The sequence below is a fragment of the Halichoeres trimaculatus genome, unplaced genomic scaffold, assembly GCF_033239565.1.
Source record: "Halichoeres trimaculatus isolate MK-OKI-2021-1 unplaced genomic scaffold, fHalTri1.1 fHalTri1_scaffold_14, whole genome shotgun sequence".
NCBI lineage: Eukaryota > Metazoa > Chordata > Actinopteri > Labriformes > Labridae > Halichoeres > Halichoeres trimaculatus.
Window position 1 is genome coordinate 25,076,071 of NW_027437192.1, and position 16,705 is coordinate 25,092,775.

Sequence of the window (16,705 nt, forward strand, 5' to 3'; positions counted from 1 at the left end):
TCATGTTTCAATTAACAACGCTTTTCAACTGTACTGATAAACACCTTACCTTGTAATGTTGTATCCGATAAAATGTTTTCTTGAACAAAGACGGTCTGTTCCAAATCAAACACACACCTTGTTGAAAGCCACATCTGTGTGCATGAGACTCCGGGCCAGAGGGTGGCAAGGCAGTCCAATTAGAACAGATCCCCCTCACAGCATCTTTAAGGTAAGACTTCTTACTTTAAAGTTAAAATAAAAAAAGGTTTAAAAAAGTATTATTATTGGCCAGATGTTTATTCATTTATTCATTCATTCATTTATTTATCATTTGTATTTTTTCATTAACCCTAATGAGGACTAGGGTCACTCTGTTTTACACTGACTATGGACTACTAGACTGACAACAGTATACGAAGTCTCATGACAACTTTGATCCAAGACACTGCAACACCAATGGCATATTAATTTCTCTTGAAAGTTGTCTTGAACACACATCTTTTGGATTTTTTTCTAACAAATAAATAAATAAATAAATAAAAAAGATCATAATATGGTTGGTACTTGGCACTGGGTCACTAAATTAAGGCTACCATAAAACCTTTTTCTTAATATGGAGAACTTGAAACAAACTCTAAGTGACATTTCTAAACAGGGAACAACATCAGTAAATATATATGGGAAAAAAAGCCCTATCTTTTATAGGGGGGTTCAAAAATAACAGGTTTATGACTGGTTACATAACTGTGGAAAGTTGCATGATTAAAGTGACCTACAGTGACCTGAAGTGACCTGGAAGTTTATGATCTACAAATTGTTTGCACTATCATACCATTGTTAATGAGATTAATGTTTGATTGAATTAAATCACTGAATAGGAATATAAAATCACAAGTGCAACGTATGCACATATTAACCTGTCGCCCACATTAGATTATAAAACAGATCATAAAGTGTTTCAACATAGGCAGTGTAAGACCAAGCCTTCACTTCAGCTTCCAGGAGCAACAGTGTAACATGAGACTGTTGCTTCCTAACCCAGGGCTGGATAGTAGGATACCATCCTATGAAGATCTGAAGAGAACAGAAGAAGATGGGGTCGAGGACAGGCCCAAATGGGACAACAAAGCTCAATATATTCTGTCCTGTGTGGGCTTCTGCATTGGGATTGCCAATGTGTGGAGATTCCCCTACTTGTGTCAAAGCAACGGAGGAGGTAAGCAAGGATGGAGTGTTTAGGCTGTAAGGATTTTCATGCCTGTTATCATCCTGAGAAAAACAAAGATGAGCTTGATGTTGAGCATGTTCTAAATAGCGACCGAAGTGCAGGGGGACAGTTTTGCAATGCAAATAAAAGAGATATACCTGCTAATAAGGCTAATATGGCTAATATCAGCTATCAGCTTATCTTTTTCTAGATTGTTTTATTCTACATACTCATGAGTGGTAGAAACAGGATAGATGTTCATTAGACCAATACAGTTTTGGATTGTAAGCAGTAGTTGTGTTGCAAAATGACTTAGTGGAGGTGAAAAACACACACGCCTGACAGTGAATCAGCTGGTTGTTATGGTCTACCATGAACTTGGACTTTGACTGATATAGTGCTTTGTTTTCAGGGATATAAGTCTTGTTATGATTTGAATTGTTGATGTATATGTATAATGATTTCCTCGTCATGCATTTGAATACTGAATGAATATTTTATGCTTATCTTAGATTTGATGCCAGCAACTTGTTTCAAAACACCAGAGTCAGAGGGAAAACACTTTTCAAAATAATGAAAAGTTGTGTAGTGCTAACAAAAACAGAAAGACAAAAGCATGGACGATCATCAACTTGTATATATATAAGTTTACAATTTTGCATTCTTGAAAAAGGCATTCAAGGGAGGCCAAGTTTCTCAGAAAAAGCTCTCCTCTTTTACCCCTCTCTTCAAACTTACATGGCTCTGTAATGGAACTCACTGCATGGGCTCATAATAATTTCCAAAAATCCATTAACTGCTTTATCCAGGCACACAGGTTAAAACTGTAACATGCAGAGAGGGAAACCATTTTGGAAATCATGAATGCTGCACCCTCTGTCTGTAAGAAGAAAGAGCCCATCGGCTTGTTATCAGCCAGAGTTGGGGACTGGAGTTTGACACTTGGACTTCAATCACACCTAATAGCACACTATCTTTATTATTTGGTGTATTTGACTTCCTAGTCATGTACAGCTGGCACCATGGTCAGCACATCTCCTGCAGCTACATGTTATTAGTTTTTCACAAAGACCAAACCTGAGCAGGCCCCTGTAGCATATTTACAGACTACTTTTACTTTCTCATCTGTGTGGGATTTCTGTTTGGGATTGGTTCCCCAAACTCTGAGCAGAATAAGAAAACAGCTCTGCTAGTTAGACAATGGTCCATTGCATCACAGAAACATTCTGCTTTAGTGATGTTCACATCATGTTTTGTTAAAAGAAACCATGCTACTGTTGATTGATTTTCAGGTGCATTTGTAATCCTTTATTTGGTCCTGCTGGTGCTGGAAGGAATTCCTCTCCTGGTGATGGAGTTTATCATTGGGCAGCGTCTCAGGAAGGGCAGTGTTGGAGTTTGGGGGGCAATCAATCCTTATTTGTCTGGTATTGGTAAGAAAATGAGGTTCTATAAACTATTTGCCTTAATTTAAAGACTATGCATAAATACACAGCTAAATATGTATATATTTGTCTTCTCAGGTGTGGGCTCTATGCTGGTGTCCTCATTAATTGTGTTGTACTACAACACATTAATAGCCTGGATCATGTGGTATCTCTTCAACTCCTTTCAAAACCCGCTGCCATGGGCCCAGTGTCCTCTCAATGCAAATGGAACAGGTGCCTGTAAACACAGAAAGAAACTTCAGCACTTTTACTCTTCAAATATCTAACAAGGGTGTAACAATTGTTGATTACTGCCTCTTATCCTCTTAGGCTTTGTACCTGAGTGCCACGGCAGCTCAACTATGGACTATTTCTACTACAGAGTGACTTTGAATATCTCGACCTCGATAGACGACTCTGGTGGGATTCATTGGCCCATAGTCGTCTGCCTGCTAGCTGCTTGGACACTCCTCTGTATCTGCTATATCCGAGGAATCAGTACCTCAGGCAAGGTTTGTCAAGTTTCACGCGGAAGCTTGCATTAATGTATCATGCCTGACTGCTTCATGATTTACATTTCCTGTCATAACTAGGTGTCGTATGTCACAGCCATCCTACCGTACATAGTGCTGGCCATCTTCCTGATCCGAGGACTGACCCTAAAAGGCGCAATAAGTGGACTAAAGCACCTCTTCACACCAGATGTAGGTTTTAAATTTGAGTTCTTAAAGCCTATTAACTCTAAACAAAAAGACATTTGAATGTATTCCTCCATCTTGTAGGTTAATATGTTGGCTGAACCAACAACTTGGCTGAATGCAGGTGCCCAGGTGTTTTATGCTTTGGGTTTGGGATGGGGAGGCCTCATCTCCTTCTCCAGCTACAACCCTGTTCAGTAAGAGATGCATCAAGATGTACTCTTATATTTTATAGCTTCAGATTAATTTAAGTAATATTTTATGTCTTCATAAGATATTCAATAAATCTGGCGTGTTCTTTACTTGTTGTTGTTTTTTTCCTTTTAAGCAACAACTGTATGCATGATGCTGTCATCCTGACAGCTGTAACTGGCTTCACTTCCATCTATGCTGCCATAGTCACCTACACCATCATTGGCTTCAGGGCCACAGAGAATTATGACAACTGTATCAGCGAGTGAGTAGTCAAAAGGTTTGATCCAATCATTAATATGTGCATGTCTATTTTTATTTCGAATCTACTCACTCCATTTTTCTGGCCCTTGTTTGGGGCTTGGTTGCATTGATGTTATACAAAGCTAGGTAGTCTTCACTCCCCTCTGTCTGGGGACATGTATGTATTTTACATGTTGCATGTTTTAAACAAGAAAAAAGTCTTCAAGAGGGGGTATAATGCTTTCCCATAGTTTAAAGATAGATAAGAAGTAACAACACTAGATGTCCACAATAAACATGTGCAGAAGTTCAAACAGATTTATATTCATATGAATATAAATCTGTCAGTAAACAGCACAAAATGGTCTGTTCTTCAAATAACACAAGATCTTCACGAGATCGTACTGAGAGTTTCTGAAACGATGAAGTCATGGCACAAGGATCTCTAAACTGGTTTATGACAAATTGGAGGGATGGCCCTCCAACACCGAGGCCTGCCTTGTCCACTCAGAGGGAAGGGGGTTCATGGAGTGGGGAGCCTTAAAGAGACAGCAGCTAAAACAAACACAAGCTAAAATAAGGGTTTCATTTTCTGTAGCAGTAAATCATGTTAAGCTATTGTTGAGGAACCAGAGGTACAGTAAAGTGATGAAAAAGAACAATATCCCCTCTTTGACAATATCAAGAGGGTAACCTGGACATGGTCCCATTGAGAAGTATTAATAACTGTTGTTTGACCTCACTGAAAAATTTAACAAACAAAATCTCATAATAACCTCAATGAAGAAATAGAAATAATTAGGTCATATCATTAGCCCTAGAGCATCATTGCCTATGTCTTATTTCAAAGTCTTCAGAAAAAAAAATAGTTTTATGCATTTTTATTTTTTTTTCATTATTGTTTATAACACCACACATGCTATTCATGTAACTATTTTTAACTTATTGATTTTTTTAAAATTAAAATTTCACAGATTAAGACAATTAGGTTGAGGCTCAAAAATAATAATTTAGATGTGTAAAATATATGACATTTTATTATAAACCTGTTTTTTTTATATTAATAACTTTGTGTTTAGTTACTAATTATGATATATTTTGCTCACAGAAACATCATGACATTATTGAATGCCTTTGACCTTCCTGAAGACAGCATTACTCCGAGCAACTACGAGGCAGCCTTTACTCATCTCAACAGCTCCTCTCCTGATATTGTTCTTGGACTGAATATACAAACCTGCAACCTGCAGAGATTCCTCAGTGAGGTGATTGTCTTGATTTTTTTTAAGTAAAAAGGTGTCACTTTAAAATTAAGATCCAGACTAAGTGCTAATGAGCTATAAAAGATGCTTAAGATAACGTCTGCTGTGTTTTAAAGCTTATAGATTGATTGATACTGATGTGTAACCAGATGTCAAGCCACAGGTCATGGTGCTGTTATTTCTTGTCTACTGGTTTTATTCTCAACAAATGTTTGTGTGTTTGTGCAGGGTGTGGAGGGAACAGGTCTGGCCTTTATTGTGTTCACAGAGGCCATCACTAAGATGCCTGGTTCCCCAGCCTGGTCTGTCCTCTTCTTTGTGATGCTTCTCTGTTTGGGAATCTCAAGTCAGATTGGGACCATTGAAGGTGTAGTTGTCCCTCTGCAAGACCTGAAAGTGTTCCCTCAGAAATGGCCCCAGGAAGCAAAAACAGGTATTCTTTCTGAAAGTGAATCACAAAACATATGTCGCAGTAATTTTTTTTTTCTTGGTTAACAACACGATTTGTTTTTGTGCCTGTGTGTTTCAGGAGTAACATGTTTCGTGGCCTTCATAGTCTGTCTCCTGTTTGCGCAGAACTCAGGGTTTTATTGGGTAACTCTCTTTGACAACTTTGCTGGATCTGTTCCACTCCTCTTCATTGGACTTTTTGAGATGATAACAGTTGTTTACATCTATGGCATTGACAGGTTTGTAAATGGAAAAAGACATGATAATTAATGAGCAATTTAATGTGTTCCAAAGGATAATGTAAATCACTCTATGAAACAAGACCCATGGACTACTTAATAATGGATGTCACTGTGTTGCAGGTTCAATGAGGACATAAAGTTCATGATTGGATACAGGCCTTCAATCTTCTTCCAGATCTCATGGAGGGTCGTCAGTCCTTTGATCGTTCTGGTTATTTTAGTTTTCTACCTGGTTACACAAGCACAGGAGGAGCTAACCTACTTAGTCTGGGATCCAGAGTCTGTAAGTGACAAACTCTCTAATCAGTTGAAAAATCAAGCTATTATCATGTTGGTGTTTTTCTCTCATTGCAAAACAGACAAGGTTCTTGTCACTGTAAGGTGAATTATTAACAGTAGGTCAGTAGATAACTATTGTGACACTGTTGGAAAGCTGTTTTACATTGAAAACCATCTAATGACACTGTTTTGTGATTTACAGGATGCATTTCCATCCCTGGCAACAGTTCCCTACCCTTCATGGATAAACGCAATCATATTTATTTTGGCGGGAATCCCCAGCCTTGCGATGCCAGTGTATGCGTTATACAGACTGATAATCGTTAAGTTGGTGAAAAAAGACAAAAAAAGTCTGGCTCCTTTAAAGACTTGATTACATTTATGTATTTTGTTTGTATATTTGTTTTTAATATCCCTTCTTTAAATGCAAATATATTTTTTTCTTATTCCCATGTAAATATTATAGAGCTGTGCAATGATTTTCTATTTCTATTTTTTCTGCTAATTTTTTTTCTTTTTTTTTTACTTTAATTTTGCATTTATTACAATAAATCTGTTCATAACTCTTTCTGGTTTACAAGTCTCTCCTGATTGAAATGCCTCAAAATCAATGTATATGTGTATTTGTTCTGTATGTACAGCACAGAACCAACACAAAGAGACAGACACACACTCAGACCTGCATGAAATTTAGAGAGAAATTTAATCAACCTGATGAGAATGTTTTTGGATGCGGGAGTAAGCCTGAGAATCAGAAAAAACCTACACATGCACAAGGAGAACATTCAAACTCTACAATCAAACCAGGAACCTTCTGCTGTGAGGCGACAGCGTTAACTACCACAGCCCTGCTATCATTCTGTTCCATGAGATAATTCTCAGAGTGCATGCAAGGTTTCCCCCACACAGCAGGATATCTGACCATAAATACTGGACATCTTCATCAGAAAATAAGGACTGCTGACTTTTGCTAGAAGTGGGAAACCAATTCTAATATCTGCCTGATTTCATGCAGTGCAGTCTAGTGTAGTGCAGTGCTGTCTATGGTTCCTGACCTGGAGAAGCACTGTTTTTCAAAAGTTGCATAAAAGTTTTAAGTTGTTGCCACTCTAATGCTAATCCTCAGAGATTTCCCTTCTGTTCCCTGTAGATGCCAAGAACAGTTCTGCTGCCATAAGCTGCATTTCAACCTGAGGAACTCTCTTTGGAACTCCCCTGTGATAAGTCGTAATGCTTGATTATCTAAAGCTGTTCAGAAGGATGCATCCCTCTGAAAGTGGTCAATGAACCAGCTCCTTTTTAAGCCAAATCACAGGCTGATCTGTGCCATCCTCCTGCTTTAGGCAGCAGTGGTCTAGTTTGGCGCTTTCAGAAAAAGCGTTGGCAACTTTGGCACTAATGCTTGTCTCAACCCAAAACACAAATCCATCTGCAGGCCTTTAAAGCACTGTTGAAGCCAGGACCGAATATACTCAGTGCTAACAAGCCGACTGGTACTGCACATGGATGGCTGCTTGTCTTCTTCCATGGCGTCATTTTTGCTGAGTGGTCTTTATTGTTGTTTTTCTGCCCTCTGCTGGTATGAAGGTGTTTTGCAATCAACTGTTTCTTCTCCCACACATCATTGTCCTATTGTGAATTATCTACCTGGGTCTTTGGCCCCATTGTTGAAACAAAGACAAACAATGAGCCATAGAAATAACTCAGTTCTGGGGAAAGTTTTACCAGGAACTAAAAGCTCCTGGGCTCTCTGGTCCAAACACAGCTACAGTCATCAGCCTAAGACAACACAATGCCAAGCCAGTGAAACTCCTTATTTCTTTCTGAGCACTCTGTTCATCCGTTTGAAGAAGTGGGGCTCTTGTTGGTGTGGTCTGACTTTTTCTGCCCTTTATAACTTGGCTACCTTTGTGATCCTGCCCTGAACTGGAGTATCAGAGTTCTGTCCCTGCCTTTGCACTGACATATAGTTGTCCACTTTTACAGTGAACAGCCTTTGATGTTCTAGAGATCTTTGACCTGCATCTTGTCTCAAAATCCCACATTCAGATAACTCTCAACAAATCATCCCAGTGATGGGATTCTTTACCTTGTGTTTTATATTCTTTAAGTTTTAGCACTGTAGTATTATTATAATTATCATTAAAGGTGCTTTACCACCAGAAGTTCCAGGAACTTTTAGGGACATTTGGATAATATTCTGACCTATTAATATAAAAACTACATTTGGATGCATTCCAGAGAGCTTCCCTTGTGTTCAACAGCTTGTCATCCAATGACACATTCAACTTACAGCTGCCAGTTTACAGGGTCACTCTATAAATGTAACTACAGTTACAGTTTAAACTACTGTGGCCAGAAGTTCAGAGGACAGTTATCCAAACGGACACAGAAATGTGAAAGTAAGTGAATGATTTTTTTTTTTTTTACCTTCAACTATGATACATATAGCTTTAACTAGGAGTGGGTAAAAATATCAATGAATCGATGCATTGAAATATTTCTTTGCCCAATTCAATATTGATTCAGCAAATCCTCAGAATCGATTCATCTCCTGGCAAGTGAGGGGGACTGTGAGTGTTACTTGCATTGCACGAATGAGGGCCACCAGAGACCAAAATACAAAAAAATGGCAGCCAAAGCAGCAGCAGTAAAGCTTCAGCTTTAAAGTCTGATGTTTTATAGCTCCAAAACATGAGGTGACATCCCACATGCGTTTACATGGGGCATGAAAATCGATAATGAAAACATTTAGATCAATATAGAAACAAATTGATATTGAATCAAATTGTGAGGTTCTTGGCAATACCCAGCTCTAGCTTTAATGCTAACTACTGATCCAAAATTTAAATATAAGATGACGTATTTTTCTGATAAATAGATATAAATACTATGAAGGATATTACAAGGTGAGACCCCTACAAAGCTGTCATAATCATAGGTGAAGTTAAAAAAGATTATCATTTACTTACTTTTGCAACTTTTCTGCGTCTGTTGGGATAATTAAACTCTTTTAACTTCTGTTGTGGCTGTACTTCCTTTGTGTTGTGGTGTTGGCATTCGTGTTGTCACTTTTGCATTCGTATTGTGGCTTTTGCAAATCATCTGATGCCCACCAGTCACCATATCAAACAGCTGAAATAAAACCAGCTTCAGTAATGAATCACATGCAAAAGAGTCAGACTGGATTTTACTTAATCTTCTTTTCAAGGTAAGGCCTCAAGGTAAGATGATAAAGCAAGACTGACTTCAAGGCCCTTATCAGTTGAGCTGATGTTGGGTTTCAGTGGAGAATTCCCAAACAAAGCTGCAGATCGACTGCCACTGGAGTCAACTTTGTTGAACTGAATATTCAGCGACACCATGCAAAAACAGTTGCTCCAGCCAAAAGCTGATGTCCAAAGGTCAAACACTGGTGGATTATTGCACCAGGCTTTTTGATTTGTCGCCTTATTGGAGGTTTAATCTCGTTCTTCAGGTGTAACCTTGTTTGCCTCTGCAGTGAACCCCAGCCATGATCTCACTGTCAACATCACTGACAGTGTGTGCTTCACTGAGGTTATCTGTCTCATTATCTGCCTCAGAGTCCTACAATAATACGACTACTACATGGGAGAGTTAGTTTCAAAATAGACAAAAGGTCAGTTAGGCCTTTGTCCTGTGAATTCATGTATCTCCATGTTGTTATCGGACCAGCTTTCTATAGCAATGCTGCTTTAATCGATAAAGTTTAATAATTCAAATTACTCCGTGGTTGAATGGAAACACGGGGCAGAGTATGCAATGACTAATCTCCACGCGGCACCAGATAAAGAAAAGGATCATAAACTTGTCAAGACACTGGCAGGTGCATACAGTAAGCCTTCAGTTTTCCTTCCAAGAACGACAGAGTGACATCTCTGCTTCAACGGTGGAACAATGAGACTGGTACTCCCTAACCCAGGACTGGATCTCAGGATCCCTTCCTTGGAGGATCTGGAGAGAATGGATAAGGAGGAAGCAGGGGACCACCCAAAGTGGGACAATAAAGCCCAGTACATCCTTACCTGTGTGGGCTTCTGTGTTGGGATTGGCAATGTGTGGAGATTTCCTTACCTGTGTCAAAGCCATGGAGGAGGTAAGCTGAATGAAAGGGTAAAGAAATGCTGTGTGACTGCTTATTTCTTTTAATAATCAACGAAGTTGTGGCACCTAGATTTCCTCATCTATCAACTTTGCTTCAAATCAGAATAAAAGAACAGGGTTGTAGTAAGATCAGGAATGTGCAGACCTTCCTATTCCAAAATGATGTATTCCTTTGTGCATGAATTGAAAAGGATTCTGGTAACTGAGTCATACCAGATGAGATAGAGCTAAAAGCCTTACCTAACTAAATCTGCTCTTCCCACTCAATAGTGAAGTGTATTTTTTTGTCTTTTGAACTTGGTTTACTCAGACAGCTGAACACAGAAAATTCAGCGCAATGTCAGACAAATGATAAACTTAATTGTACTGAAGACTCAGCACGTTCTGCAAACATACAGCCCACCAGAGAGTGAAAACGCAGCAGAAGAACAAAGGCAGGCCGACAGGGGGAGGAGTTATGACATAATTTCATTTATTGACATTAGCATGTATTGTTCGTATGCAAGGGCCCTTGAGACGAGTTTACTGCCCAGAGTTTACTGCCCACATTGACTTGCTTGAGCAAATTAAGTGTCAGCAAGGTCGTTCATTGTCATAAAAGAAACAATATATCTATCTGATAAGGCTTTTATCTTATATTTTCCAGGTGCTTTTTTGATACCATATTTGATCCTGCTACTGCTGGAGGGAATGCCTCTCCTGCTGTTGGAGTTTGGGATAGGCCAGCGTCTCAGGAAGGGCAGTGTTGGAGTTTGGAGGGCCATCAACCCTTATTTGACTGGTATAGGTAAGAAATTTGATGCTAGTGCAATTGGTCCAGAGCAACTACCCAAAAGACATTAGCTTAATGTGGCAATAAACATCAATGTAATAAGTCAGCTTTTCTTTCCTTAACAGGTATTGCATCCATGCTGGTGTCTTTACTGATTGGGCTGTACTACAACACGTTAATCGCCTGGATCCTGTGGTATCTCTTCAACTCCTTCCAAGACCCTCTGCCATGGGCCCAGTGTCCTCTCAATGAAAATGGGACAGGTACTGGAAATGATCAAAAAATGCTCAGCCACTGAAAGAAAATCCATTCATGATTCAAAGAGTTTCAGAGGACTGTTTTATTCCCCTCCAGGCTTTGTCTCAGAGTGTCAACGCAGCACAACAATGGATTACTACTATTACAGAGTGACTCTTGATAGTTCAGCCTCTATAGAAGACTCTGGTGGGATTCATTGGCCCATGGTGGTCTGCCTGCTAGCAGCCTGGACAGTTATCGGTATCTGCTACATTCGGGGGATCAGTACCTCAGGCAAGGTTTGTCAAGTTTCACTCAAATGGCAAGTACTTTTTAATCGGCTCTGGAATAATTCACCATTTTAATTTCTTGTCCTGACTTCAGGCGGTGTACGTCACAGCCCTCCTACCGTACGTAGTTCTGGCCATCTTCCTGATCCGAGGACTGACCCTTAAAGGAGCTATCAGTGGGTTAGAGCACCTCTTCATACCTGATGTATGTATGTTTGGTAAAAGGATATACAGTCACAAGTCTCATTTACGTAACAATGAAACAAAGTTGTTGGCCAAGCTTTACTCAGGGTCTGGAAAGAAAAACCAACTTGTCAAAATGTCTTCTCTCTCTACAGCTCAACGAGTTGACAAAACCAACAACGTGGCTGGATGCTGGTGCCCAAGTGTTTTATGCCTTTAGCTTAGCATGGGGAGGCCTCATCTCCTTCTCCAGCTACAACCCTGTTCAGTAAGAGATGTTCGTACAGCACAATAAGGGTAATACATAAGTGTTACCCTTATTTTTAAACAGATTTTTTTTAGGTGCAATGCTCTGTTAATGGTGTTTCCTGATTTTTTTTTACTTCTTTTTCTTCAACAGCAACAACTGCATGAAAGACGCCGTGTTTCTGACGGCTGTAACTGGCTTCACTTCCATCTATGCTGCCACCGTCACCTACACCATCATTGGCTTTAGGGCTACAGAGAAATATGACAACTGTATCAGCGAGTGAGTGATTTCATGATAGAAACTCAAGATACTTGGGCATTAATAAAAGGTATTTGTGCTAAAAGAATCCAAATCAATTTTTAAGTGCCAGGACATAAAAAACATGTTCAAAGGAAAATTGATAAGCATAATGCTGTCTGGGATCTTTTCTTGGAGTTATTTGTCACATTAACTTTACACTGCATAGGTGAAATTTGCTATCCAACCACAACTAAGTATATTTTAAAATCCTAACTTTCCTTAGCAGGTCTGTGAAAGATGATTTTATGTTTCTGTTCATCTCAAAGGTCCCATATTCTGCTCCTTTTCTGCAGTTTAATATGGATCATTGATGTCTTCATGAAATGGTAGTAACATGTTTTGGTCCAAAAAGCCAATAAATCAAGCACAGCAGCATTGTTTCCAGGCTCTCATAGCCCCTCTGTTCAGAATGCTCTGATTTAGTGGGCGTGACCTTCATATGTAAATGAGCCACCGCTGATACCGCCCTGCTCTTCAGCGTCACTGAGAGCGGCGCCATGAGCTCCGAGTGCACAATGTTTAGTAAACAGCGAAGCTTGTTTACCGAAACATTACAGGCTAAAACAACAGGCTAACCGCAGCTAAAGTTAGCATCCTGAAGCTAACACAGAGACAGGGGGGACACTGAGGAAAAGCTCTTACATCTGCTCCACAGCACACAGCATTTAAAATACTCATATTTTTAGGATCTGAGGTTTGTTGGTGGATGGTTGGTAATGCGCCTGGATTCAGGACCAGTCTATTCGCTGGCCCTCTGTTGTACTGTCCAAAGTTGGAAAAGCAGTCGACCGTGAAGTGACTAGCACACACATGCACCGTTTTACTGAGTGTAGCTGGCACATTTCCTTGATAAATGAACTCTAGCCACTAGTCTTGTCATTTTCCAAGATGGGAAGCTTGTGCAGGGAACTATGTGGCTGTTTACCGCCAAAAACAGAGCAGTGATGGCTCTTCAACTTCACCATTCTCCTCTCCCAGCTGCTGGAGAGATTTCTCTGCAGCAGCGGGGAGAGGAGATGGCGGGGAGGGGGTTTGGGAGTATCTGCTCTGGTGGACCAATCAGGTCAGACTTGCTCCTGATTGGTCAAAAAAGGGAATCACTGACTTCGGCAAATCCGCAAAATCCAAATAGCTCGTTTTAGGTCAGGATTTTACATTCACAAGCACTACTAAGTACAGGTTTTGTCATTAAATGTCACGTTTTGTTTATTAAGTCTTTACTAAAAGACTTGATAAAGTGATTTTTGCATAATATGAGACCTTTAAAGGTGAAGATTTCTTAACCCTGACTCAAATTTGACCAGATACAAAAAATCGACAGTTAAAAAGAAATTTAAACAATCTGTTATAAAGTATACAGTCAGGAAGTGTTAAAGAAATGTTTTCACACATTGTCATGCTTTCTTTGCAGTAACATCATGACGTTATTAAATGCATTAGAGCTTCCTGAGGACAGCATCACACCAAGCAACTACGAGGCAGCCTTCACTCATCTGAATAGCTCCTCTCCTGATATCGTTCTTGGACTGAACATCCCAACCTGTGACATGAAGAAACTTCTCAGTGAGGTGACAACACTGATGACTATCCACAGCTGTAATAATTTATAACTGCTAATCTGTATTTATTTTTTATTTTTACATTGTATTTCTCTTTAGGGAGTGGAGGGAACCGGTCTGGCCTTTATTGTGTTCACAGAAGCCATCACTAAGATGCCTGGTTCTCCAGCCTGGTCTGTCCTATTCTTCATCATGCTCTTCTGCCTGGGGATCTCCAGCCTGTTTGGCAACATTGAAGGGGTGGTGGTCCCTCTTAGGGACCTAAATATCTTACCCCAAAAATGGCCCCAAGAAGTTGTGACAGGTAGTACAGTCTTCTGTTTTGTCCTTCTGTTTATCTTCCAGGCAGCCTGAGGTTATCAAATCATTTTTTGTGTCTACAAGTCTCATGTTTTTGTGCACGTTTGTTTCAGGAATAACATGTGCTGTGGCCTTCGTCATTTCCCTCCTGTTTGCACAGCGTTCTGGGTTTTACTGGGTAACCCTCTTTGACAACTTTGCTGGATCTGTTCCACTCCTCACCATCGGACTATTTGAGATGATAGCTGTTGTTTACATCTACGGTATAGACAGGTGAGTGAAGATAATGTAGGATTGTGTCATAAAGAAATGTAGGGGTAAAACGCAGGGAGCATTTTAGTAGAGCAGGGATATTCATTCAGGGTGAGACATCAGCCCTCTCTATGAGATGGTCAGAAAAAAACACTTTCTAAAAGTCATGTGTAAGCTTCTTGCAGGGTTACTTATTCGGAAATTCATTATCTAGTCTTTTTTTTTCTGTACTACTTTTTCAAATTGTTGAATGGGTTGTATGTAAAGTGTGCAAATATACACACTACTCCTTTAATTATTCACTTTTCAAAATAGTTGAAAATAAACAGTTTGCACCCAGATAGCACATTGGCACAGAGATCCTGACTTACAGCTGAACGTATCAGCATAGGGTTCACTTGTCTGGAAGATAAGGGACAAAATGTACCTGTGTGCAGCTTCCCCTGAGCTCTGTGACACCACTGATATTTTAAGGGAAGAGTTATAAAAAGGAACTCTCTTGAGGAAAGTGCGTGTGGATGATGGGTTATCTGACAAATAGTGAGAAACCTTTATCTGTCGGCTATCTGTTTAGATTTACAAGGGTTTAAAGGGATAGGCTACTGTGTTTAATATTCGTGTGTTACATTTTTTCTGATTGGATAAAACCACAATCAGAAAAAGTGTGAGATGAGGCAGACAGTGCTCTTAGGGGGAGTAATGAGCGCACAGGTTCATGGCAACTAGCTGCAAATCCAAAATCAAGTATGCAGCTGCAGCCAGTCCAGTTAAAAATTTTGCTTCAAATTAAAGCCAAAGTGAGAGTGTATTATTTATATATATATATATATATATATATATATATATATATATATATATATATATATATATATAATGTGTCAAAACTGGGCAATCAATCTATTTGATAAAGGATCTAATTGATTAAAAAAACATCACTGGGGCTCAAAGATTTTCTTCACACATAAGGTCAGAACATAATTTCTGCACTCCACTTAGTGATTTAATAAATGTTAAATAAGGAAGAAATTGTGACATAAAATATGCTCTCTCTAACTCAATGAAAATGCAGCGGTCCTTATGGCAAAATATGTACCCTACTTATGTGTGTGAAAGAATGCTGGTATAAATTTTACTAGTTTGTAATGTCAAGTTGCCAATGGAACAGCAAGTAAGCCACTGTTTGGCTCATGAAGTCGCCTTACCTCATCACTAGGAGAGTTTAGCCTTTCCAGTTTAGCCCCTATCATTAATATACTTTAAAACTTTGCATCAAAACTAATGGGTGATGTAACAGACATGATGTCCTTTACCTGTTTTTTGATAATCCTATTTTAGGCCTGGTATGTATTCATTTTATTCCCATATATTTTTGGTTGCCTTCGTTGATCAGAATGTCCTTGTAAAGTAAAATGTTTTCTTTTTTTAATGTGTTTTACAGTAGAGTAAAAATACTTAAACAAGAAAACCATTTTGTCGCAGGTTCAATGAAGACATCAAGTTTATGACTGGATACAAGCCCTCCCTCTTCTGGCAGGTTTCATGGAGAGTCGTCAGTCCTTTAGTCGTCATCGTCATTCTAGTTTTCTACCTGGTTACACAAGGTCAGGAGGATCTCACCTACTTAGTCTGGGATCCAGAGTCTGTAAGTTCTCAAGTTTAACAAACTCATCAAGTTCAGCATTATAAATCAGTGTTCATTCTCTTTTTTCTTCAGTTGTCTCTTGGAAATTTGACAGATTTGGGATGAAGCCTTGACTGTTGGTAGTTAAATGAACTGTGCTTACATGTTCCCTGTCTTTGGATTACAGAAGGAGTTTCCAACTCTGGCTTCAGTACCTTACCCCTCATGGATCAACGCAGTCATCTTCCTCTTGGCTGGAGTCCCCAGCCTGGCCACGCCTCTGTATGCACTGTGTCGTCTGGTCTACGTGAGCTGCAAAGACAAAATGAAAGCCAGAGAAAAACTGAAACAACTTCCTTAATTTACTTTAGAGCATATGTTATGTAGAGATAACGCCAGTGTTTCTTTTGTGTTGCTTGGAATTATCCTTTTTGGATGGAGGATTAGTGCCACGTTCAAGAGAAGAAGAAAAACTGCAAGATTAATCTCATAAATTTATGAGAATGCAAACATAGATTTATGAGAATTAAGTCATTAATTTACAAGGTTAAGTTCTTAAAGCAATTTAAATAATGCGAAACAACAAACTTTATTTATTCTAAGCCATCTGCTTGAGCAAAGAGGAAGAAATGAGATGTCTTCTTCATTAAGGTATGCTTTTGTTGGTGTACAGGTTTGATGAATAACCTTTTTGTCATTTTTAAACAGGTACCTGCAGCAGCTCTTTTGACAGCCTAACTAAAGACTAAAATACCATGTTAATTCTCACAGTTTTATGACTTTATTCTGAAAATTTACAACTTTATTCATTTAAATTTGTTATTTTAATGTAGT

At 39.2% G+C, this 16,705-nt stretch overlaps 2 protein-coding genes across 2 annotated transcripts; both read left to right on the forward strand.

Moving 5' to 3' along the window:
• Window positions 1–999: 999 nt before the first annotated feature.
• On the forward strand, window positions 1,000–6,355 carry LOC141803343 (sodium-dependent neutral amino acid transporter B(0)AT1-like). The gene is made up of 12 exons (XM_074687309.1): window positions 1,000–1,198; window positions 2,482–2,622; window positions 2,713–2,850; window positions 2,947–3,128; window positions 3,210–3,320; window positions 3,399–3,511; window positions 3,643–3,771; window positions 4,858–5,014; window positions 5,240–5,444; window positions 5,541–5,700; window positions 5,824–5,986; window positions 6,185–6,355. The coding sequence occupies exons 1-12, from the start codon at window positions 1,000–1,002 to the stop codon at window positions 6,353–6,355; spliced, it is 1,869 nt and encodes a 622-aa protein (XP_074543410.1).
• Window positions 6,356–9,900: 3,545 nt separating this feature from the next.
• LOC141802899 (sodium-dependent neutral amino acid transporter B(0)AT1-like) lies at window positions 9,901–16,232 on the forward strand. Its single transcript, XM_074686693.1, has 12 exons — window positions 9,901–10,099; window positions 10,754–10,894; window positions 11,005–11,142; window positions 11,234–11,415; window positions 11,501–11,646; window positions 11,708–11,857; window positions 11,990–12,118; window positions 13,551–13,707; window positions 13,798–14,002; window positions 14,112–14,271; window positions 15,730–15,892; window positions 16,059–16,232. Exons 1-12 carry the CDS (start codon window positions 9,901–9,903, stop codon window positions 16,230–16,232), a joined length of 1,944 nt encoding a protein of 647 aa, XP_074542794.1.
• Window positions 16,233–16,705: the final 473 nt, after the last annotated feature.